General features: G+C 39.1%; 2 protein-coding genes across 2 annotated transcripts; one reads left to right on the top strand and one right to left on the bottom strand.

Moving 5' to 3' along the window:
* The first annotated feature begins 5,883 nt into the window (after nucleotides 1–5,883).
* Nucleotides 5,884–8,025, top strand: LOC125178912. Its single transcript, XM_047883770.1, has 3 exons — nucleotides 5,884–5,955; nucleotides 6,477–6,778; nucleotides 7,375–8,025. The coding sequence occupies exons 2-3, from the start codon at nucleotides 6,524–6,526 to the stop codon at nucleotides 8,023–8,025; spliced, it is 906 nt and encodes a 301-aa protein (XP_047739726.1). The 5' UTR covers nucleotides 5,884–5,955; nucleotides 6,477–6,523.
* A 1,574-nt stretch (nucleotides 8,026–9,599) lies between these two features.
* Nucleotides 9,600–17,526, bottom strand: LOC108672049. The gene has a single exon (XM_018159667.2). It carries the CDS (start codon nucleotides 17,399–17,401, stop codon nucleotides 11,726–11,728), a length of 5,676 nt encoding a protein of 1,891 aa, XP_018015156.1. The 5' UTR covers nucleotides 17,402–17,526; the 3' UTR covers nucleotides 9,600–11,725.
* Between the last annotated feature and the right edge of the window lie 7,872 nt (nucleotides 17,527–25,398).

Genomic DNA, 25,398 nt, shown 5'->3' with positions numbered 1-25,398 from the left:
ACAAGAAACCTACTTTTAAGTTTGTCTTGGCACAATATAATGTAAGTAAAATTTTCTTCGGGCTAAGTTTCTGTATCAATGCCACGATCTTAATAATCTGTAGGTTACAATCTCGTTGCATGCATTCGAAACACAGCCTCGTGAAATTAAATTGTATCTTGTATGTAAATCTCAGTTTAACTTGTATGTAATTAGGGAGTGACAATCGTCTATATGGTAGTTTATGTATGAAGTTGATAATGAACGCCGATTATCTAATGTTTACTGATAATTTACAAGAAGCCTACTTTTAAATTTGTCTCGGCACAATATAATGTAAGTAAAATTTTCTTCGGGCTAAGTTTCTGCATGGAAAAATGTGCTCCGTGCATTGAGACTTTGGTCGATTTTTTCAAGACTTTGCAGAAATAATTTTTTTTATTTTCACAAATTAGAAATCCAGTTCATTACCACATTCTTCTCCTATTTAATATTGGACTACCTTTAATATAATGAAGTCAGTTACTGTTTGATATGTTGCGTTTTGTATGTTGAACAAGTTATTTATATGGATAAAGAATATACAAATTGTTATTGCCAATTACATTTTTATAATTTGACTGTAACGACGAACCTGAAATTTGATAAATAAATTATCTCATTGAGATGAGACCTTGATTTAGATCTGTGATCAATTTTTCCTTCGTTACTTCATATCTTTGATATAATTAAAGGCCTTCGTTCGTAAAACATATTCGCTTTTTTAATTTCGCAAGAAAACGCGCGTGTTCATTTCTGCGAATCCGTAACGAATTTAGGTACGGTTTGTTCAATATTAATGCGATATGTTGGATAGAATAGACGAAAAACTAATACCTTCTTTATTTTTATCGAATCCTTGAAATTTTTTAATATATCTAAAATTTCTTTAAAAATTAGCACCCGCTAGGAATTACATGTCTAATGTTGTTTAACGTTTGTTAAAACCATAATTACTTGTTATCGTTTTTGTGCTGACAAAAAATATTACAGTTCAATATCAGAAAGTTGTCTAAAAAAAGTGATGAAACGTAAATGAACCGACATCGTTGCAATTTAATGATTATTTATTAATTGGCGAAAACCCAAAAACCGTAATCGTTTGGTTACCGTAAATTCAATGCTTTCTTTAGCCATTTAATTCTCTCCAAATAAGAATGTTGAATCCGATTTGTTTCTGAGACGCGAGCCCGCAGCTTCAATCAAAGAAATGACGGAGACCTTGTCCGAATAGCGATGCACTTTATGCCCTTATTTTTTGTGTGGGTCATTCTAACTCGGGTTGGCTTAGCTAAAAAGCGTAGCAGAATTACGTGCAGAAAGTGTCACTATATCTAGACAGTGTGACCTACTAATTATCAGGGCCCATACTTTAAAAAAAAAGTTAAGAGATCGTAAGTTCATCAGCCAATCATTGACGGTCTTTCAAGCAAAATCCACCAACAATATAGACAAGAAAATAGTGCGTAAGTACTTACGTTCACTTGGCGAGTTTTGAAAGTATGGCCCTGGTCCTATACATTCAAAAAAAAGTTAAGAGATCGTAAGTTCATCAGCCAATCATTGACGGCCTTTCAAGCAAAATACACCAATCATAGACAAGAAATATTGCGTAAGTACTTACGTTCACTTAGCGAGTTTTGAAAGTATGGCTCCAGTTCTACAGCCTCGTCATGGAGGGCCGGCAGCAGGATATAAAAAAAATAATTGAATCTTGATACAAAATCGAAGAAAACTATGCTTATCAAAACCTTAATTAACTAAAGAATTTATTTTCAAATCAACCGTAGTAAAGATTTTGGTATAAAATGAGTTTATTCCAGCCACGAAATTTTTTTTATACTTTTTTCACATCCTAGTTACTTCTTCTTAGATTTAACCATTAATTACATTTTGACTTGGTTCTTCTTTTCTGTTTATTTGAATTATTGCGAGCGCACTTCAAAATATTATAGATTAATGATATTAATACGTTTAGAACTTAATTTGGATCGTATATCGTATTTATGGGTTATTAAGCAAATGCCGTAAAGTTGAGAAGTGTGTCTTCATTTTAAGTAATTCCCAGGGGTGATACTATCAAAACTCGCTTTGTACACGTTATGGCCTAAGTACACATAGCGACCGATTTCTCGTCTATGATTGGCGGGCTTAGCTTGCAAAAGCCGCCAGTGATTGGCTGATGGAGTTACAAACACGTAACTATTTTTACTGGCACGGTTCCAGTATACTGTATACTGGGGCCATACTTTCAAAACTCGCTAAGAGAACGTAAGTACTTGCGCTCTATTTTCTTGTCTACAATTGGTGGATTTTGCTTGAAATGCCGTCAATGATTGGCTGATGAACTTACGATCTCTCAACTTTTTTTTGAAGGTATATGCCCTGAACTGGTGTAAATTTAGCCAGGCATGGCTGGCCCAGCGACCAAGAAGCGGCCAGTAAATCTCGCTTCACTCACAAGTTTAAATTTTGCCACAAGCGAAGTCTACTAAAATGAACGGCTCTGCTGCCGCTCTTTGACGAGCACAGGCCGGCGAGCAAGAAGCCCAGGATCTTCTCTGGCTAGCCTGTGGGATCAGTACACTCAGAAATATGAATGGGTGAAAATGTCAAGTACTAAAACTTCCCAGCATTTATAAGCCCCTTGTCGAGGCAAAAATAGGTCAAGATGACTCAATTAAGAAGGGCAAAAAATTGTCTCGCTATTTTTGACCAAGTCTAATTCATTTCTCTGAATGTATAGGAACCTTGAGTTTATATATAGAAGGTATGTAATTTTTTAGTTTAATTCAAGTGGGCGAGTCATGGAATTCATTAAACCTGGAGCTAAGAATTAATTAAGATTTATTAGATATAAGGAGGGAGTGTTCGACAATGACTACACGCGGAAAAATGAATGGTTATATTGATCAAATAGTGACTCATTTTGTTATACTTAGCACGAGCAGCGAGCGGACGTTGCACTGAAGCGGTCTTTTGCCGAACCAAATACTGCATGGGTTAGGATGACACGAGGATAAAAAGTGTATCGCTATTTGGACAAATTCTCTCTTATTTCTCTGAGTGTAGAATACACACTAAATTGTACTTTGCTGATAATCGATAAATATGATCCACCTGCTAACAAACCGACTAAAACAATACGTGTTTACACGCCCATTAGAATGAGTGTTGTTAGTATTGTTAGGAAATATACGACAAATAAATCTTCGCGCTTAATAAAAAAGTTATTTCAATCGTACTGATTGTAGAATCAGGGCAATCAACTGTACTGATTTTATAATCAGTGTTATAAATTGTACTTAATGTTTGATCAGTTCAATCGATGCTGATTGTACTGACTGTACATTCAGTAGGATCAGCGATGTTACAGGCATGACTGATTGACTGTTCCGTTAGAAGACCACTCGCTGACTATTTCAGGATTGCGCCACAGCCTTCTAGATAGTCTTAAAGAGTCCTAAAAAGTCCTACAGAGTCCTAGAGAGTCCTAGAAAGTCCAAGAGAGTCCTAAAAAGTCTTACAGAGTTCTAGAGAGTCCTAGAAAGTCGTAGAGAGTCCTAGAGAGTCCTAAAAAGTCTTACAGAGTTCTAGAGAGTCCTAGAAAGTCCTAGAGAGTCCTAGAAAGTCCTAAAAAATCCTAGAGAGACCTAGTGAGTCCTAACTGTCCTAGAGAGTACTAGAAAGTCCTAGAGAGTATTAGGAAGTCCTGGAGAGTTTAGAAAGTCCTAGAGAGTCCTAGTAAGTCCTAGAGAGTACTAAAAAGTCCTAGAGAGTCCTAGAGAGACCTAGAGAGTCCTAGAAAATCCTAGAGAGTCGTAGAGAGTCCTAGAAAAATCCTAGAGATTTTTCTAGAAAAAAGAATCCTAGAGATTCTAGAAAATCTTAGAGAGTCGTAGAGAGACCTAGAAAGTCATAGAGAGTCCTAGAGAGCCCTAGAGAGACCTAAAGAGCCCTAGAGAGTCCTAGAAAGTCCTAGAGAGTCGTAGAGAGTCCTAGAAAAATCCTAGAGATTTTTCTAGAAAAAAATCCTAGAGATTCGTAGAGAGTCCTAGAAAAATCCTAGAGATTCTAGAAAATCCTAGAGAGTCGTAGAGAGACCTAGAAAGTCCTAGAAAGACCTAGAAAGTCCTAGAGAGTCCTAGAACTCTCAAACCATATAAACGTTTTTTGAAATTCTTCCCATGATTTGTTTTGATTCTTCGCTTTTATCAGAGCAATTATCAGACACGTTATTAGTAGTACTCAAATATTTAGATTTTTTTAAGTGAGGAATAACTAATTATAAGTCTGGGACCCAGGGACGGAACGTGTTTCGTTTATACTTGGAAACTTCACTCGTGTCAAATTTGAGTTACGAAGTATTATCTCAACTACATGCGGTCAACTATAGGTACCTTATCTGAGACTGGTCTTGCACTGATACAGCCAGCAACTCTGAATTTCCAAAATTCCTCCTTCTCCAAAAATAATGAAATTAAGAATATTAGTTGGCACAATGTCATTTTTATTAATTTCATTACTACGAGGAAAGTGCGGAGAGTAAGTGCGGTCAGTGGAAAGTGCGTGCAACTACGTTTCTGTTTTGAATTTTTCTTATAGTAGCCATAAAATTTTTGTATGATTCACCTACAAATTAAAATAACAATTGGACAATTTGCAGGTTATGATGCAAACTGTTGCCGATTGGTAAATATTTTTTATTACATTATTGCACTCGTACACAGAACCAAAAGAATATTCATTTCCAGTAATTCGGCTCGAAAATTACAAATAAATATATAGGTATATCGTGAGCAATAAAAAAATCTCAAACGTTTGCTATTGAACTCATTTTCTGAACGAGAAATAAAATTTTCTAGATAGGAAAAAAACAGTGGGTAGAGCAGGGATTAGTTTAGGCCTAAATGCATCTTAAAAGGCCTATATAAGGCCGTGTGTATCCGTGTTACACTTCTTAACACTGTGGCCAGCGCAGGCTGTGGACACTGAATAACACACAATGCTCGAGTATTTCTGGAACACGTGTAGGCTCGAGGCCGGAGGCAAATCATACCAAAATGATTACCAATTTGTAGCTCGGTGAGTTTCAAGTCATTTTCTCGTCAAATTGTTTATATGCAGTAACGGAAATTGTGTACGTATAGTGAATTTTTGTATAGTTTTCCATTTGTACACTGCATGAACAGGTTTTAAACAAAAATTATTCATTTGATCGTAACAGACTCTGTTACGAAGTCTAAATCAGAACTCTTTTTTGTCAATGGAATCTAAAAGGAAACTCATTAATCATGCGGATGGTGGTTAGGATTATTTTCACTGTGGAAGATTCCTTGAGCGAAAAGTGGTGTTAAAATATTGTGAACGCTTTTTCATTTTTTTGTGATCTACCTGCTTCAATCATATTTTGCTGTCTTTAGGGACTCATTCCTTCGTTGGGCGGGAAAGTCGATAAAATTTCTTGTAAATGATATGGTTGATATATACCGGATCGATTTGAAATTTTTATCCGCAAATTTTTACATATTTTCTATAATTTCAAAAAGATACGGTACCTCATTTATACTGGGTTACCATAGGCAAAACTTTTTTGGATGAAAATTTCGAGCATAAGAAATTTTCGCGTCTTTGTCTCCCATATGTCCGCTCGTCCTGTTCATTTGTAGCCCAAGTTCTAGGAAATATTTTTGGAGAAAAACCTCTTGCTGTATTTTTAATATTTTCTCACAGTGTTGTCAATAACTACACTCTTCCTTTAGACGGTAATAAATCCACGATTTGCGAAAAGCTATAATCCAACTTACTAGATCTGACCAAACCATATAAGATCCTGCCTCAGTTTCTAGTCCTACCGTTCAAATTACTTGCTATGTTGTTAGTCATTCAGTTGTGAAAGGAAGAGCCACCCGGAAAGTAAACGACCTTTTATTACTGGTAATTTAACGTAAATTTATAACATGACATGTATTGTAGAGAGTTCAAATTGAATATATGGTCCGTGCCAGAGCACAACGTTCTATTCAGTTCAATGAAAAGCATATGCCACTGTAGTACTTGTGTACGAAATTTTTATTAAATTTTCTGAAAACTTTCTTTGTGGGTGTAAAGATTAGGTCGTGCCTGACTGCTTGAAGTTGCGAGGCCGCCGGTTTACGGAAGAAATATTGAGCGAGAAACGCTGACCGAATTTCAACACTTAATTTAGTGAGAATCGTGATTGTTTACCCGCATATTACGCTTGATTTTTCCGGTGCTCGATAGGTTACGAGTTAATAATCAAAATTATTTATTTTAAAATAATCTTACGTTTGGACTCGGCTTGCGTAATAGCTAACTAGTTTTTGGCGCTGCATCTTAATGTGAGTTGTTTTGTCCTGACTTTAAAGCCGTCGTATCCACGAATGACTGGCCTGCGTTCATGACGTGTTCTAATTGTTTTATCTTCTCTCTCACAGGAACTTCGCAGTTCGCACCATGCGAATTTGAAGTCGAAGAATTGCCAATGGACTACGAGTCAGAGTTGGAGAGCTTGCTCACGGACCTACACAGGATGGAAAAATCGACGGCAATACTGAAAATGTCCAGGATACCTGGCCTGTCACATCCTATTTCTGCCGAAGAATGCATGGAAAGGCTACATTCTTTGTCCCAGCAGCATCGTGACGATACATCTGTTTGGTGGGACGAAAAAGTCATAGAAAACATCGACAGACTAGCAGAGCTTCTGTGCATGGTGTCACAATCATTTGTCAGTGAAGTAAGTTGCATAAAACTACTCGTATTTATTTTTTTATGGATCAAATAAATATAATTAATCTGTATAGGGTTTCAATTCATATGAGATTCAAAATTCATTCAAGATGAGATTTAAATTCATTTTCAGTAGATTAAAAGGTATATTTTATTAAGATGGAAAGTTGGGAATTATGGAAAATTGTTCAGAATAATGTAAGTTTTAGTAATAAATCGACAGTTTATCTTGCTGTTCTTTCTGAACTTATTATTCTTATTTCCTGATCTCGATTAAAACGACTTATGATGCTGAAAATTATTTATAAATATTCAATTTTAGCATTTGCCATAATGCGTGGAATAATCCTAAAGATGAAGGGAGGATTAGAAAAACAGACTAGCAGTCACTAATGTTTATTGCTTTAAGTTGTACCTACCGTCACCTACAGTCTACAGACTTCACAGAAAAAAAATCCATTTTGTTTGCGAAAGTGTACATAGTTCACTGCTTTGATTCAACGTAATCTTCATCTATGCTGCTATACTAATTTCAACGTACAATATATGCATCAATATAGTTTACAATTGATTGATATTCGTACCATTTTTGTTCATTCCCAGGATTTGAGTGAAGAGCAATACGATGCTCTGTGCTTACTAAGCAGTCAGCGTACGGTCCTTGAATGTTCAAAGAATCCTGACTGTGACCACCACAGTCTCATGCTCGTTTTAAAAAAGGGCCTTAAAAAGCTACTGGGAGAAAAACCCTCTATTTCGGGTGTCCCTCTACTTGACCGGCTGTTCCGGGTGTACTTATTAGAGAATTCTCTACTAACCCTCTCCGTGCTTATAACGCCACAATGCAAAGCAGAGCTGTGTAATCTTGCGTTGGGGAACAGAGTTTTACACTGGCACAATATTATGATCCTCTTGCATCATTTCCGGACCAAAATTTCAGGCGAGCTCAGAACAGAGATGTGTCACAACATTATACATCGTCTCGCGGCCGCTGTGATTGAGATGGCGAATTACTCGAAAATGACACACAGAATAGCCATAGTTTTGGGCGAGATGACTAATGTCGAGTGTAGAGAAAGAAGATGTTTGCAAATACGAACGCTTCGAGATCTTTTCTTGATCAACAGGACAGGGGATGCCTGTCCAATATGTCAGGATGTGGTGCTGGATGAGGACAGCGATTATGCTTTCTTGCCGAACTGTGACCACATCTTCTGCAAGCCATGTATCCGGACCTGGATGAAGGACCAGTAAGACCAGCAATTTTGGATGTACTTTTTGCAACACTTCTCTTTAACTTCACTTCTTGTCGTTTGTTTGTCTGCTACAAATCTTATAATCGACATTTAACACGCTTCTACCTGTCCAATCGATCTGAAATTTTGCACACTTGCGTAAAGTCGGAGACAATGCATGAATCAATTGACAGAGTGAATAATTTTTCAAAATTAGAAATCATCATACATGGGATTAAAATTAATTTTTAAACGTTTATTATCAAGTGTCAGGTGACAATGTTAATACCATTCGTCCCTGGATATTTCCTGATAGATGTCTACCTCATGGTTGAACTATATATCTACTAGTTCAACCATGGTCTACCTCTGTCTCTTATACACATCTAGATGTGTATAAGAGACAGGGATACTACGTACACGGAGGGCGCCGTGGCTCGAACAATTAGTATTATGGATACTACGTGCACGGAGGGCGCTATGGCTCGAACAATTAGTATCATGGATACTACGTGCACGGAGGGCGCTATGGCTCGAACAATTAGTATCATGGATACTACGTGCACGGAGGGCGCTATGGCTCGAACAATTAGTATCATGGATACCACGTACACGGAGGGCGCTATGGCTCGAACAATTAGTATCATGGATACTACTTGCACGGAGGGCGCTATGGCTCGAACAATTAGTATCATGGATACTACTTGCACGGAGGGCGCCTTGCCATGAAAAATTGGTAGCATAGAGACCTCGTGTATGAAGGGCGCCTGGCCTGGATTTCTTATCCGTGTCCTGAATCCGTGCCGTGGCACGTCTTTCTCATGTACGGAAAGCGCCGTGGCACGTCTTTCTCATGTACGGAAAGCGCCGTGGCACGTCTTTCTCATGTACGGAAAGCGCCGTGGCACGTTTTTCTCATGCACGGAGGGCGCCGTGGCACGTCTTTCTCATGCACGGAGGGCGCCGTGGCACTTATTCCACATGCACGGAGGGCGCCGTGGCACTTATTCCTCATGCACGGAGGGCGCCATGGCAAGATACGGGCAACAACGAAGATGGACGAGAGGCTATGCCTGATCGCCGCGGCGACAGCTGACATCCTAACGCAGATGTATGGGCCAGCGGCTGCAATGCGGCCGCTCGCGCGGGCATAGCTACACAAGCGCCAATAATAATAATTTCAACGAACTAGAATCATATGGTTATCAGCGGTATTGTTCATCCACAATATTACAATAACAATCGTGGTTCTTTTCCGTATTATACCCGAAACGTATCTATTTAAAAATTAAGTAAGTGGCAGCGTATTATTGTAGTTAGGTATCTCAATTTTTCCAGTTTTTAATATTCTTTATTTTTCATTATTCTATGAAAATGATGTAATAATTTTCTTCGGACATTTAACCACAGTAATTGGACAAACATGAACATCGTAGTATGTCGATCAATTTTTCAAAGCTGTTTAGATTATAAGAGATCCCACACTGGTTCGAATTATTGAGAGACGAGAATAGGTCAATAACAGCTACGAAAAGTCGGCCAATAACTGTTACGGAAAATCAATGAAAAAGAGGCTAGAATAAAACAAAGCGATGACATTCGGAGAACTTTAATTAATCAATAATAAGATATTGCAACAATTATGCGATCTTGGCTGAAAGGGAAAGTGTCAGGTACACGGTGCCTCGGTGGCTACGTTCATCAACACTAAATATATTTAAAATAACGAGACGAAATGAATCTTACGCAATCCTCTGCAATATTTTTAATTTGAGTAATGAAAAAAAGAAGTCTGAAAGAATTTACATGTCACGTCCGAAAGATCTGTCAGAGAAATAACCGAGACTTTGTCCATTTAATTTGCGTAATGAAAAAAAAAGTTTGAAAAAATTTACATGTCACGTCCGAAAGATCTCTCAGAGAAATAACCGAGACTTTGTCCAAATAGCAATGCACTTTTCACCCTAGCGTGGGTCATCCAGACAGGAAAGCAAATATGGCATATCACAGCTACGTTCGCTCTCTGCGTCTTCTTTCAGAAAGAAAGAGCGCCATTTTTCGGAAAATAAAACCAGTTGATTTTTGAGTAAAGTGACACATCACAAATACATTTTGCGTGTATCAACGAAAACACACGAACAGATTTCCAATGGTAGGTGAGATACATTCATTGCTTAGGAAAAACCACATGAACCAATTAGCTCTTAATATTATAAGTACTTCCTGACATTAATTCGGTTGCACACTAGAATCTATCCCCGAATTAGGGTGTCGCTCTGTTTAATTAAGTTTAACTCATTTCAGCGAATTTAAATCAGAAAAAAATAATGCTAAACGAGAATTTTGACGTAAATTAATTGGATGGATCAAAAAGAGCATCGCCATTCGTTAAAGTCATACTTATTTATTTATCCGAGTTAATATTGTATACAATATACGAAGATTGTGGAAATCTTTAAAGAAAAAATTTGAGTTTAGGGACTATTATTCGAGGGATATTTTCAATTATCAAGTCAATTAACCAATAAGGACGGTGACAATATCAGGGACACCATGAAAACTTTCTAAGAGATTACAATAAAGAAAATATTCTTCAAGCGATCCTTGCGCTTAACAATAATCGAACGTAACTGAATGAATTGACCAAGTTACACAAAAAGAATTACAGTTTAAATTCACACTAAAAATAATTGTAGTGACAACCGCACAAAATTAACAATTACGACTTCCAAACGTGGCAATAAAGAAGAATAAGTGGCATAGAATAGCAAAAACACGAGCATTTAGACGATGGTTTAATGACAGAAATTCGACTCCACGTGAACTAAAGCACTGTCATGAAAAATATTTCCCAATGGTCCTAAATCAGTGAGAGCCGGTGAAGACGAAAATGCAGGAGTTAGCGAAAGCTAGTCTATCAAAGTAATGTAAACATATAAAATTGAAATCTGAGACTAAACAGTTATATTGAACGGTTCATAAATGGTGTTATCGAAGCCGATAATTTGTACTTCAAAATTACTCATCGAAAATAGGGTATTAACTTCTGCTGCACCTACTCACGCCACCCAGCACTCTCGACCCAAATGTCTAACACAATCGTAAATAATTACAAGAACACATACGTGCAAATTTACACAAGACATTTAACAAGAAATAAAAAATTTGGTAATTAGAAGAAAGCATTCTTAAAGCGAATCTACACAATATTAAACAAACACTGTTGCTCTTTTCCACACAATATAAACGTTATCAGTATGCAAGAGGCATATTGATCATAAATTGATATATACACATAGGAAAGATTGCTTCGTAAGTATAACAAATTATTACAGAAAAAAACATCTGGCAAGCTTTACAGAAAATCAAAGTGCAAGTAAATCCTCTGCACACAGTCTCCCGATATATACGTACAAGGAGCTCTCATCTTAGGTAATAATGAAATACTTAAACTACACACTTGCAATTAAAATAAACAAAGATAACGCAAGAATATTTCATTGTCTTCTTGCTCATGTAATAATACACGAGCTTGTGCAGTTAACTAAAGATAGAGGGTGCGCCATATGGCAACGTTTTGATAATGTACAACGGATGCAATAATAGCGGAGGTAAAATAAGTTAAAATTTGTAAATCTTTAGGATTCAGCTCAATATAAAGTAGACAAGTTTAACTTTTTCAAAATTGATACAGCGATTCAGAAAGATGGATCTTGGTACTAGCTCACACCCAAAGGCACCGCCACGATTCTGGCTAAACCGCTTCTGTATCCACAAAAAATCCACTCATGCGAGCCGATATTCGGGTTAAAAGCTACACTCGTCACAGATGTCAGAAGTGAGCTGTTCCAAGTACGCTTCTCAGTGGGCGGACTGCTCTTGTCGGAGGAGACCTTAAACGAGAGAGGATCTACAGGCCGGCTGTGTTTAGTTTCGATGATATCTGGAGCGTGATGGAATACTATACCCATTGTGGGCACATTTTGCCCGGGTTGTGATGGCAACATTTTGGTTGTAGCCGAGAAACAAGCTTTATGATGACGATGCGGCTTGTCGTTAGAAACTTTAAAAAAATCCTTGGGAAAAGTAACGATGCAGTCGCCGGCATCTGTGCCTTGTAGTATGGCGCTTAGAGCATCGCTGTACGAAATACTCCAGGTTGGAGTTCGTGACTTTAGGTAAGCCAATGAAAAACCAAAGTAACCACATTCTCTTAAGGCTGAAGTAGAGCCATCAGTCACCGAATCCTCGAATGCAAGGGCTGTCACGGAGGTGTTGATAGGCCATTTAGTGTCAGTTACCACGTCTCTTCGGATGGTGGAGATCCGTGAGGGTTGACCGTAACCTTCCAGGTCCCACAAATGGTGCATGTGGTCAGCTCCTCCAGTGGCGAGGTGGGCCCCACCAGTGCTGGGACACCATGCCAAGGCCCCTGCAGCTCCCAGATGCCCATTGAAACTCTTGACGGGATACAAAACCCTAGGTTCTACAGCGTCACGGCACGAACAAGTGTCACTGAGGTTCCAGATACAAACACAGCCGTCGCTCATAGACGCAGCTATCATCGAATGCCCCAACGACGGTTGCCAGTCTAAGCGCAAAGGAACACTAATTTCATCCTCACTACCAAAACTTATCTGCCGCAGAGTTAGGTCGGGAGTTTTAAGATATACGCGTGGAGGTGAGGCGGTGGGAAGAAATTTCGGGTGTGGCACGTACCAAATATGGACCGACCCACTAGAGCAAGCAGCTGCTAGTACCCCAAGTCGGTTCCCAGAGTCAAGAGATTCAAATACTCCTGATGGACACCACTGAAGGCACGTCACGTGGCCGAAATCATGAGCAATTATGAAAGACACGAAAGGAAGGTCTTTGCGTTGCTCGGGTTTGCCGAGTTTGCGTACATTCCAAATCTGGATGGTGCCTTTGACATTTGTTGGTGGAGTGATGACAGCGTCGCCATCCTGTGAGCTAACAGCAATAGCTATGAGTTGTTCGTTGGTTTGAGCGAATGAATTATTACATGGCATGGGGCACCAAGCGCTGGCGGTGATGCAACCGCCGCAATAAATGTAGTTACTCGTCTTATATTTCACAGCCTCGTAGAGAGGCAGCGAGCGCCATTCTAGTTCCTTATCAGGTTCGTACACTGCGAATTTCGTCGACACACGACACGTTTGGAGATAACTATTAGCATCTGAAAGTGAGGTCCATTCCTCTATTCTCACGCACCACGTTTCGAACAGCCGCGAGGAGTGGTTAGCTTCTCTGTAGTCAAGGGCGACTTTCAAGGATTTGCGTCGGTCGTCAGATGGCTTCTTAGAAGAGAAGAACTTTCGCTTGCCGCATCGTTTCGTTGACATAGAAGACTCCTTCAACTTATCCGGATGTTTCTGAATGAGATGAGCTATCATGGCTTCGGCCGACAGTACCGGAATGCTTGTACATTCTGGAGGACACACAGAGCAAGCGAAATAAATTGAATCAGTGTCATCATCGTCAACTTTTTCGCAGAAGTTCCGGAAATGATCATTGAAATTCATTTCAGCGAAATTTTTCGGAGTTTTAGGGTCGGGATCAAAATTTTCGTCATCACTATCACCAGCATCCATGTTTTGTAACGCAGTGCATTTATTTTTGGAGACCCTAGGCTTCCGTGCCACAGGTTTCTCAGGAACATTGGTACCGACGCCAGCAACACCTGTACAGTTACGAACGTGATTTCTGACAGTGAAAATGGTGCCACACCAGCCGCATTTCGGACAGAGATGCGAGCGTTCTAACTCTGATTTCCCACACCACAACATATGGCCCTCGTATCCTAGTAAACTCGCGAAAGAGGCTTTACAGCGCTCACATACGAGCTTCATACCTCCAGCCAGCACTCGCTTACGAGCGATGCGAGCCTCGAACTCATCGAAGTCTTGCGACAAACCTTCAGGCCGAGCACAACCGTTGTGCACTGAGCATGCATGTTTCACAAAGTCCTTATGCTCCAAAAACAACACACCGTCTTTACACACGCCGCATTCGTATGGTAAATCACAAGATTCGTAGTCCGAAACGTTACTCGACTTCTTGCATTTGTTCTTGTTTCTATTCTTGGTAGTTTTCCTGTTTTTACTTTGCTTTCTCTTGGTTTTCGAGGGCAGTGGGATGCTGACACTCTCGCCTAGCACAACACTGTTGTCAGGACTTATAAGCTCACTTTTATTTAAGGCGGCTTCGACACAAGCATCGTCCATATCATCAAAGACCTTCCTTTTAGGAGAACTCATCGCTTGCATGACGGCTTCATCAGATGCGCTGTCTTCATCGTCGAAGACGACTTCTCTTCCAGGAGAGCTCATCAACAAACCATCTCCCTGGTAAGGGCTGTTCAAATTCGAGTCAGCCACGTCCAAAAAGTGTGATAAATTCTCCATATTGTCAGTTTCTGAAGATGGATCGGTAGAGAGTTGATTCTCGAGATGAGAATCTGCAAATATAGGGGATGAAGATCTTGCGTGAGGCAAAGAAGGAGTGATGTTATGTTGTTCCCTCGCGGGGCTTTGCTGCGTGAGATCAGTGTCGGCATCAACGATCTCAACGCGAGCTTCATTAATGACTGATGAAACCTCTAAATCCCGGCCACGTTCTGAAGTACTTTCAGGCATTTCAAAGTCGCCAGCGGGTGTTTCATCGTGATTTAAATGGTCACTGATTAATTCCGAGTTGTCGAAATAAGATTCCTCGGGTGAACTTGGAAGAAATGATTCGCGTGGTGAAGAAAGAATCACTGCGGAGGCAGTAGTGGCGTTTCGGTAGACGATCCCCTGATTTGTATTAGATGATCTTGAGTCAGGTGAGGCTGGACATTGATTAGAAACAATAGAATATTTCCTAGGAAGGTCTTCACGAAAGTCTGACATTTTAGCCGCGGTTATGCACTGAATATCGGTACATGATTCATTGGTTTGAACTTGATCATGTTCTTCGGAGACACTACGCACCGTCTCAACAATTTCGCCGGAAACATTAAGAGGAAGTAGTTCAGGGCAGGGGGCGATAGTACTTGACCTAATTGCTTCTGTTGCGGGATTCAGGTTTTCGGATTGTCTACAAGGAGAGCGATCTCGTGTCCAAGTTTCGCAATCAGCGCAACTTTCTAAACATTTTCTTTGAACACCAGCTTTATCATGAACGTCGCACTCTACACATGCTTGGTTTCTTAGTTCGGTGTTTTGGTCAACAGAAATAGAAATGCAATTATCACTTGGAATAGATTTGGCTCCTTCGACTACATCATTCACACGAGAGTCTTCGTTTAACGATTCTCGAACTAAACCACTAGATACCTCTAAAGAAGCCCTGGCAAGAGAATTGCTTCGGTAGTCGCGTGACGAAGAGCTATCATAATACATTGTCGGATCCGAGGCCGTTACAGCAGGCATTGGGTGCAAAATTAATCGAGTTTCAGAAACGGGAGAAACTGGGTTTATTTCAGAAGATACTATGTACCCAGTGTCAGTCCTTTGAGACGGCACGATTTTCAGCAGATCTGGTGCGTAATTAACGTACTGTTGTCGTTGTATTACCTGAGGGACATCTCTGTACATTTCAGAGCCAGTGAAGTTATTTCCATTAACAATTTCTTGTTCTTCTGAACCTGGCTCAGGTGAATGAACTATAAAACTGGCCACTGGTGAAAGATTTTCCGTATTTTGAGGAATGACAGTGTTCAGTAAAACGTCGCCGGTTTGTTCTGGATTTTCGTAATAGTTCACAAATAATTTATTGCCTTCAGAGTCGGGCACAATACCATCCATTCTAGTTGTACGCTGCCGAGCGTTTGACGTGGGTATTAACAACGAACGTTCACTGGGAAAAGATGGCACTACTCCCTCAGCAGTCCAACTAGTAGGCTCCATCTTTGGACGGAACGCCCGAAGCATCGCTGTGTCATGGAGTTGTAGTTTCCTTGAGTTGTCATAACTGCTAGGAAGTTTAAAAGCATTAACTGATGTACCGGACAAAGCCTTGAAAAGAAGTGACGAAGTTTCGTGCACAACATTCTGATCATCAACGGGAGTGATGGTGACACTGGAGTTCCCATTTGTTAGCGTTTCAGGTACGCTGAACTCACTTTGTTGATCAGCATCCGGAATTGATCGGCCTGGGAGGGCAGTTTGGGATATTCGACCGTCGGATGACCGTCTTGGCTTACGTTTGTAAGTTTTCGCGAACAGGCGAGGATTGATTTCTAGATTTTCGTGCAGATCTTCCATGACATTCTTTTGGGCAGAGGGTTCGCTGAGATTTTGGGAGGGTGGCTGGTCGCTAATTTCTTCTTCTACATAAATAACATTATCTGGCTCCTCCATCGGCGAACCACAGTTTCTCCACGGTCCATTGTATCTAACATCAGAATCTTCATTTTCAGCTTCATTATTTGACGTCTCCGTATTTGTCCATTCACTTTCCAGTGAGCAAGTTTTGTTGCTCTGAATCTTGCTCAGTCTTTGCTCTTTTTCTTCTAATGCTTTCTCTTTCAACAGAAGTCGTCGTCGAAGTTCTTCAACATGAGCTTTTTCTTTAGCAAGACTTGACCTAGCAGCCATTAAAGATCTTTCTTCTTGACTGCTTATCATGCTCTCGTCTAATGCAGGTTGACATGAAATAAAGTTATTTCGATTGTTTTTCATTGACGACTCGACCACAGGGGACGTACTCTTGTTAGACTCGATTTTGGGCTGCAAAAGAGGCGGATGTATTGGCAAAGATTCGACTTTACTGAGTGCCAGAGTTTGAGGTGGATTAAAAATCACCGTATTTGGTGCATTATTAGTGACGTAAAAAGTTTTGCCTACAGGTTGAGGGGGTTGCTGATACACATCACCATACACACGATATTGAGATGTGACGTCAGATGCATCTTCCGCTCGCCGATTTAAAATTACACTTTGCAGAGATGGGTACTGTGAATCGATGGTTCTTCCCGGTTCACGTAGAACAATCCTTGGAGGGACATTTTTCATTTGATCAGCCGGAGCTAACTGGCTGACGAATCCAGGTACACTGGCAAAGCTGGGATGAACACCAGGGTTAGCATTTAGAACATGATACTGATGGGAGAGGACCGCTGGATTAACTGGATCATAAATGATACCTCCATTTGCATTGACGTTTACCTGCGGTGTGGGTTGCAAAATGTTCATTTGATTGATGTTTGAATAGTATGAGAGGCCGGCACCACCATTGGCCAGGATGGCATTACCAGTAGAGCTGTATTGATAAGGGTAGGCATCTTTATCCTGACTGGTAGTAAGATTTTCATCGTAGACAATATAAGTAGCAAGTGGAGCTCCCATTGCTAAATCTCTTGTAGAAACAATGGAGTTTCTATTCGCTTCCATGGTTTTTCATCAGATAAAAAATAATTTATGGCACACTTTGATGTAAAAAATGCTCAAATTAATGGACAATACATTTCTTATTCAGGTTGATAGGTGAAAAATTCAAGTCTGACTCCACTCTCCCAGCATCTGAAAGAAAACAAACCAAACATTAAGAGCAATAGGAAGGATTTACCTGACCCTTATCAAAGTTTAATAATCACTTGATGCTATCACAATGCAGGTGGCAATAAAAGTAAGACAGCTCCTATATCCTGACAACACAATAATAATTAACTTTTTATCATTAAAGCCAAGATACAAGGAGGCAACTTTGACATGCAGATGATTAATTGAATTTTTATATTTTAATTTGTAGAGTTTTGATTGAATTTATATCATAGGTAGGTGCTCATTCATTTTAATTGGACCTGATTTGTTTAATTTAATTGGATTAATTTAAATAAATCAAATAATTTTCAAGACTTTACTGAAAATATATTTTGGTGAAAGAAACCAAAGACTGACAAGTCCTGCACAATTCACAGACTGGTTAGATTCCAAGTAACGTCATACAAATTCAAGATGCATGCAATTTATTGTATGTTTGTGAGAATAGTTTGCTGCTAAGCACAAGCATATGCACTAATTCTAATCCAAGTTTGAAAAATACTTTGAATTATTATTTATAGACAACACAGTCAGCCTTTCCTGGAGCTGTGTTTTGAAAAATGAATGGGTTATTCATTAAATAAATTGCATGCAAATCATTGAACAAAAGATAAAGCCATTCTATGTCAAGTGTGCCATGAGTTGCTATTTGACTAGTACCTGAAATTTTGTAGTAATTTTACAAAGAAATTATTAATGCACAAATCAGGCCAATTTATGCAGAGATAAATTTCAAAAAAGAGGACATGAATACAAACAAATAAATAAAATAAAACAATAACCCGTAATACAGTGTAATAAACAACAACCCGTTGAGCACTACAATGACGACTTATGCTATAACTATCCTTCAGAACTATTTCAAACCTTCACTATTTCAAACCTTCAGAACTATTTCAAACCTTCACTATTTCAAACCTTCAGAACTATTTCAAACCTTCAAGCAGTACAATGCTCTGCTTGCACCTTGGGCATAAAGCAGGGGATTGGTAAGGCACGGCACTCATTCCAAACTGTCATGAGAAGCCTGTAAATAACTATACAAGCCACTTTTATTCATTTCTAAAGTGTTTTTTGAAAGAGAAGTTTGTCAAAAGAGTGGAAAGATGGCTAGGTCAACTCAATTTTCAAAAAAGGTTATTAAAAATGATTCCAGCAAAATACCAACCAGTAAGCTTGACTTTTGTCATTTGAAAAGCAATGGAAATCATCATCCAGGAGAGTTGTCTCCAGCATATGAAGCCATTTTCATCAGATTACCAGCATGGTTTTCTCAAAGGTCACCCAACTATTATATATATACACAACTTATGTATTGCATTAGCAAACTAACAAAATAGATGAGCACAATACAGTGAACACAATATAATAGAGAACACTAAAACAATTTTATTCACTGCCACACCAGCATTTATTGCAAAAGTTGCAAAGATATAGAGTTTGAAAAGCTATAATTAGATGTATCTGGCAGGTATTTTCTTTGCATCCCCGCTAGTGCATTAAACCCAAACAACCAAATGTGTTAAACTCAAAACACTGGAAATCTGTTATGTGGCACCTACTTAGTATACTTGTTTTATTTGCTATTTTGTGTTGTGGTTTGCAGTAAATTTTGGGTTTTCCATGTTTCATTCCTTTCTGAATGTGAATCCTTCAGACCACATTCAGTAGGTAGGTATTTGTTTCCATGGGCAAGGACATGGTAGCTACAGTCTTGCATATTTGTGCGAGCTTAGTGGGAAGTGCTACAACATGTGAAATTGATGATTATTGACCACAAGCATGGGCATTTCCATCTCATTCATAAGTGGCTTCTTTCCAATATTCCCAGGATAGTATTTTTGAAGCTGCAAGATACCTGCAAGCCAAACTAGAAAATCATGCAGGAGCAAACCATGAATAAAACAAAAATGTCAATGCTTGCAGTCAATTTTACCTTTTCTGCAAATATTGTTTAGATTGTCTAGAAAAAATTATGAGAAACAGCACATTTTTGCCTTTTTTAATAATCTGTGAAATGACATGTTTTACCTGCAATTTTTTAAAAATATTGTTTATTTCATAATCTGTATTGACTTCTAGATGAATTACCTCCTATGTAATTGTTAACAAAAGTTCCTAATTGATTAGTGCCGCTATGCTGCTGACACTAACATCCATTACCATCACCAAAAACCAAACTCATACCCTTAATACAACACCTTAACCTTTATGCCTCACAACTCAAACAGAGAGCACAAAATGCAACCCACCCATTGCAATTGCATACCTTCACCTCACAGCCACACCCACACCGCCTCATGAAACAAACCATTTTGCATGCGTGCTTTACCACCAATATAGATACCTATTCCACCAGCACAAACCACACAAGACACAATTAAACAAAATCTCAAAACAATCCACACCATGATCACAGAAAAATAACTCACAACCCTTCCTCACAATAAAATTCTAAACAGTACTGCACCACAGATCCATCCATCTAAAATTAACTTACCTATCAAAGAACCTATCATGGAAGAGCACCTCAGCGGGGGGTGCTGTCCCCAGTACTGTTTAATGTATACATGGCAGACCTACCAACACCGCAAGAAGGAGTGAGAATTGAAGTGGTGACCGGTACCAATGCAGACAACATCATGGTATTGGCAAGTCATAAAGATACATTAACAGCTTTGCAGAATGGATAGAGAACAACCACCTGTTGCTTAAGGCCCTGAATGAGACCCAAGAGGCCTCGAACAGGCTGGGCTCTTCCCTATGCGTTTCTTCACTAATTAGGATAGACTTTACTCCACTCGCAAATGAGATGGCGATAAGGATTTTTCCATACTTTCCCAGCTATTTATTTATAAGCGTCGACCAGTAGTAAAAAATATGTAAACTTTGTATTAAAAGAGTTTTAATGAGAGGAAATTTCAAGAAACTTTGAATATTATTGTTCATCATGTCTGCGGCTTTTACACTTTTTTTGAGATATAAATGGGTTGTAATTTTTATTGTCAATTGAATGGTATATTCGGCATTCCTTGATCAGCGTCCTTGTTATAGATATTTTCTACCAAAAAATATTTATGATTGAGTCTGCTGATACGCGGAGGGAAAATCCCGCATACTAGCTGCTCAATTGGAGACGTTGTGCAATGTTTGAGGGGACAGAGATGTCGTAAATTACTCAACTGTCAGTTCACAACAGGTGGCATGGTAAAGGCAAAGTCAATGAGGGGCGAAGAATAATACATGGCCAGTGGTTGGCCTTTCCAATTAGTTATAGCCGACCGTTGGCCATTCCTCGGCCACCTGAAAGCGACCAGTTACCACAAAGAAGGGTCTGGCTAGGATATCATATTTCAAAGAGTACAAGCTCAAGGGTAGCGACTGGCCAAGCTTTGGGCAGATCAAGGATTTTACACGATGGTCGCGAAAACCTCCCTCTCAGACTTCGCTGCATTTTGACTACAAGCCTTAACACAGAGAAAACTCAAGTCACACAATTAACACCGGATCCCAAGTAGTACAGCATAAACCTGAAGCTCAATTTGAGAGGAACAATGTTGGGAATGGAGAAACATCCAAGAATCTTGGGAGTGACTTTTGATCCAAAAATGACCTACTCTGAACATGTAAGAAGCACTGCAAGCAAAGCAAAAAAAAATATAATGATTTTAAAAGCCCTGTCTGGAGCTGACTGGGGAAAGGATACAAAAATGATTGTACAAACCTACAAGGCACTGATACGTCCAGTTCTGGAGTATGGAAGTAGTATATGGGGTCCCATAACATCAGAGAGTGGCTGGCAGAAAATACAAATTGTGTTCAGAACTCTGCCCTGAGAATTGCCACAGGACATACACACAATACCAATGTACAACACCTTCACAACAAAATAGCTGTCCTACCCCTGAAGAACCACATGCAGATGATGGCCTCATAACTGAGGGAGAAGAGCAGACTAGAAGGGTACTCACTGAGAAGTCTGATAAATCAAAAGCCAATGAGAATCATGAAAAAGACAGTGTATATACAACATATTACATGTACAACAGTGAGTATAGCATAAAAGTGTACAACAGCAACAACAAGAGATATCTAGAGTCAAGTCAGGATATCTAGAGTCAAAAGATATCTAGAGTCAAGAGATATCTAGAGTCAAAAACACCTGACAAGATTCTAAGTGCACCAGCACCTAAAGTAAACAAAACAGAGAGGACTTTGGACCAAGGCATGAGGCAAACATTGGCGCAGTTAAGGGCAGGGAAATGCCCAATGCTTAGGGAGTACCTCAATAAGATCAATGCAGCTAATTACCCAATACCATCATGCCCTCTGTGTCAAAATCACATCCACCACACACAACATCTGTTTGGGTGTGCTGAAATCCATCCAGCCTACAGCCTGAAGATCTATCGAATAAGCCAGTGGAAGTGTCGCAACTAATCAGTGTAACAAGACTGGCTCAGCACTCCAAAGGGAGGTGGGCCTGAGCTACACTCGGTCAAGAGACGTCATGGTGATCATCATAGATTAATACTGCTGGCAACGGGGCCACACATCCTGTGATCCTGAATACTGCTGGCAATGCCGCAATGGCAATATTTTAAATTTTTAAAACCATATCTTGGAGGCATAAAGACAAACTGACAAAAACTGGGAAATGATGAATACGGTAATTCAGAATTATTTAATTCTTATTCTCATCTAATAAAGATTTTATTCAATATCTTAGTAAATTTTGTTATCCTGGCATGAATTATGGAATATATCTACCATTTGAGCTGTAACTAGAGCATTCTCACTAGTTGAATATCTCCTAATTCCAAGGTGCAGAAAGTGGAGAATATCACAAGGTCTTTGGCAATGCATCAGCAGCAAAATTCATGCCTTCAGAAGATCTTGTCAAAACATTTGGATTGAAATTATTTCTTTTTAGAAATGACTTTGAAATTATTGTAATTACTACAAGTCTGAAAGACTGCAAGTGCACACGGTAAGGTTTCTGGTAAGTTGGATGGATCAGGATGCAGTGAAGCTTGTCCAGAATTTTGGAAATCAGTTGCAATGAGTGTAAGTGTTGCAGTGCGTGGAGAGTAAAGGATATCCTAATAATACAATCAAATTTGCTTGTAGCTTTTTCTTATTAAAAATTACCCAGCAAAACATCTTGAAAATGGCTGGCAACAATTTTGGCTTAACATTCAAATCTTGGCAACGCTGCTTGCAAACTCTGCACCCCGCTCTCTACTTGCGCTGAAGATTGGCATAGTTGCGGTCATGTCAGAGCAGTCAGACTGTATTAACAATAACACGTGTTCAGCTTACAGTAAAGACAAATGTTATTGTTGCCGCTTGACTGTTTTAGGGTAAAATTAGAAATTTGGGATAACATGTGCATGTACTTTGTGAATAAATTCATGCCTTGTAAATGGCTTTACTTGGCTGTTTGCCCGAGATATGGAATTCACGGCTCAAAAAAAAATGGAATCCACGCTTCAAGAAATTGAATAATGGCTGGCAAATCCATAAAACCATGTCTCAAAAAATTCAGTCACAACTCACCAACACCAAGTAGATATATCCCATGCCTGTGAGGCTTATCACCAAACTGGTAAACTGGGTAAATCCTGCAGAACACTGTGGTTGGAATTTTCCTGCTTGTAGCACATTCATCCAGTTTTATTAGCAATTATATGGAAGAGTGCACAACCTTTAGGACAGGTTGACTTGTTTAGTTATCACTTATCAATATGATGATTACGTTCGGTTCTGCAGGATATTCTGGCAGGAATGGTAAAGTAATGGAGAATGTGGTAGCTGAAAATTTTATGAAATTCCATGTTTGCAAAGGGTAAACCTCAATTTTTTTAATCAAACAAAAATTTATGACATTCGAGCATTGTGCCGCAAGGTTTCATTCCTACTAAAATTTTATTATATTAGAGCTGTGATATTTCAGAAAAAATAGGACTTTTCCAGCACTGAAGAGTGAAGCCTCATACTCATACGTAGCCTATAGTATACCGTATCATAGTGTATGGTATTAACTTGTTAACTGAATAAGGGTTCACATTTTTTCAAACTTCTAGTGAGTTTTTGCCTGTTTTGGGCTTTTTGGCATTGTACTTCAAAGTTCAAAGCAAAACCATACTGTTCAGAGGTAAAGAAAAAACCAGCATCATTTTTCACCTTAAGCCTTTGGGAAATTGGGGGTGTTCATTCAGCTTTCAGAACAGAGTGAATTAAATGCGTCTGTTGCTGGGACTCAGATAGCTTGAAAAGACTTTTCATTCCACTAGGGATGAAGATACTTGCCTTTCGGACATTTTCGGTTAACACTGCTGATAGGGGCCAAGTGCCTGATGCTCTTTAAATGCACTCCCAACGTAGTAGGTATACTGAGCATGAGGAATTGCGGAAAACACTGGAATTCCATAAAAAATCTTCCAAAATAACTAATTTTCGATGCTTTGAAAAATTAGAAATTTCAGTTCAAAGTTGCAGTCGCTCTTAAAGAATCTTTTACATTAATAGCATGATAATATTGCTAAGTATGATTACTTTATTACATAGGTAGAAAAACTAACGCATTGATGGCAATTCAGCAAATGACATGTATAATTGAATTGTAAATGCTATTCCAATAGAATAGTCTATCAAGTACATTAATCCATAATCGCATACGCGTTGGTAAAATTGTATTCATATAAAATGACACAAAAATTGTACACATGATTTTTGGTGAATTTTTTTCTCTCGTGATCCAATGAAATTCGAAGTTATGAGTCTGAAAACAAAACGAATAATTATAGTATAAACGAACGTATAAAATTATTAAAACAATAGTTAGTGTTCATACAAATATACAATGGGTTAAATTCAAATATTTCAATAAATTCAATTTGCCGTTTGACCAGACGCCACCAAGCCATTGCCAGGCTCGTTTACTAAATGTTTGTTTGCAAAGGTTTGGTGCGGACCGGACACTTATTGTTTGCATATCTTCATTCTTCCCTTGCGCAGGTCGGTACGCGGTAGGTGCTGTTTAGCATGAAAAATTAGCCGTAACCGTCAGGCTCAGCCGCTCAGGGGCCGTATTATCAAAGCTTCGTAAGTAAGCAAAATCGACTTACGAGAGGCGTAAGTGCTGACTTGATGACGTAACTCTAGAGTCTAGAGGTGGTATTATCAAAACATTTGTGCGGGAAGATACGTAACGTAACTGTACGCCTGTTCGGAGATGTCGTAAGTGGAGTTCCGCACAAGTTTAGAGTGTCTGCTGAAGCGATAGGAAACTATTGATTTACTAGCAAGTAGCAACACCTTGACTTGTCATAGGATTTTGTGAATAATCCGACAGCGCGGATTAAACACGCATAGAAAGATGGCTCTGCATGTGATGGCTCCACTACTTGATCATCATGCATGGTGGCAATCCATAGGTTATTCAAAAGAACCTGTTCTTATGTCATTTTGAACCGATCAACGCTTCTTTACGGACCGATCGTAAAACACCTTCACCGGCAAAAGCTTTTGCACTTCTGAAGAAAGTCAGCTGACAGCTACACTGGCCGTGGGGCGTGGTGGACCGAATTTGAATTTGAATGAATCCACTTGAAATCCTATCGACTCATTCGACTGTATAGTATACAACTTACAAGTCATAGAGCCTAAATTTTAAATATCTCTAAAAAAATTTACGTTTCTGCATGTATTATAATGCTGTTAACATTAGCAAACTTTGAATTATCTCTGATGCAAGAAATACTTGCTTAAATCATTTTATTTTCAATATAAGCGACTGGATGCAACAATCGGTTCGCAACAAGGAACATAGCCTTGACAGCAGT

This window comes from Hyalella azteca, unplaced genomic scaffold (genome assembly GCF_000764305.2).
Source record: "Hyalella azteca isolate HAZT.00-mixed unplaced genomic scaffold, Hazt_2.0.2 contig13652, whole genome shotgun sequence".
In the NCBI taxonomy this organism is placed as follows: domain Eukaryota; kingdom Metazoa; phylum Arthropoda; class Malacostraca; order Amphipoda; family Hyalellidae; genus Hyalella; species Hyalella azteca.
The sequence above is the reverse complement of the archived record's forward strand: the minus strand, read 5'-3'. Positions and strand labels throughout refer to the sequence as shown.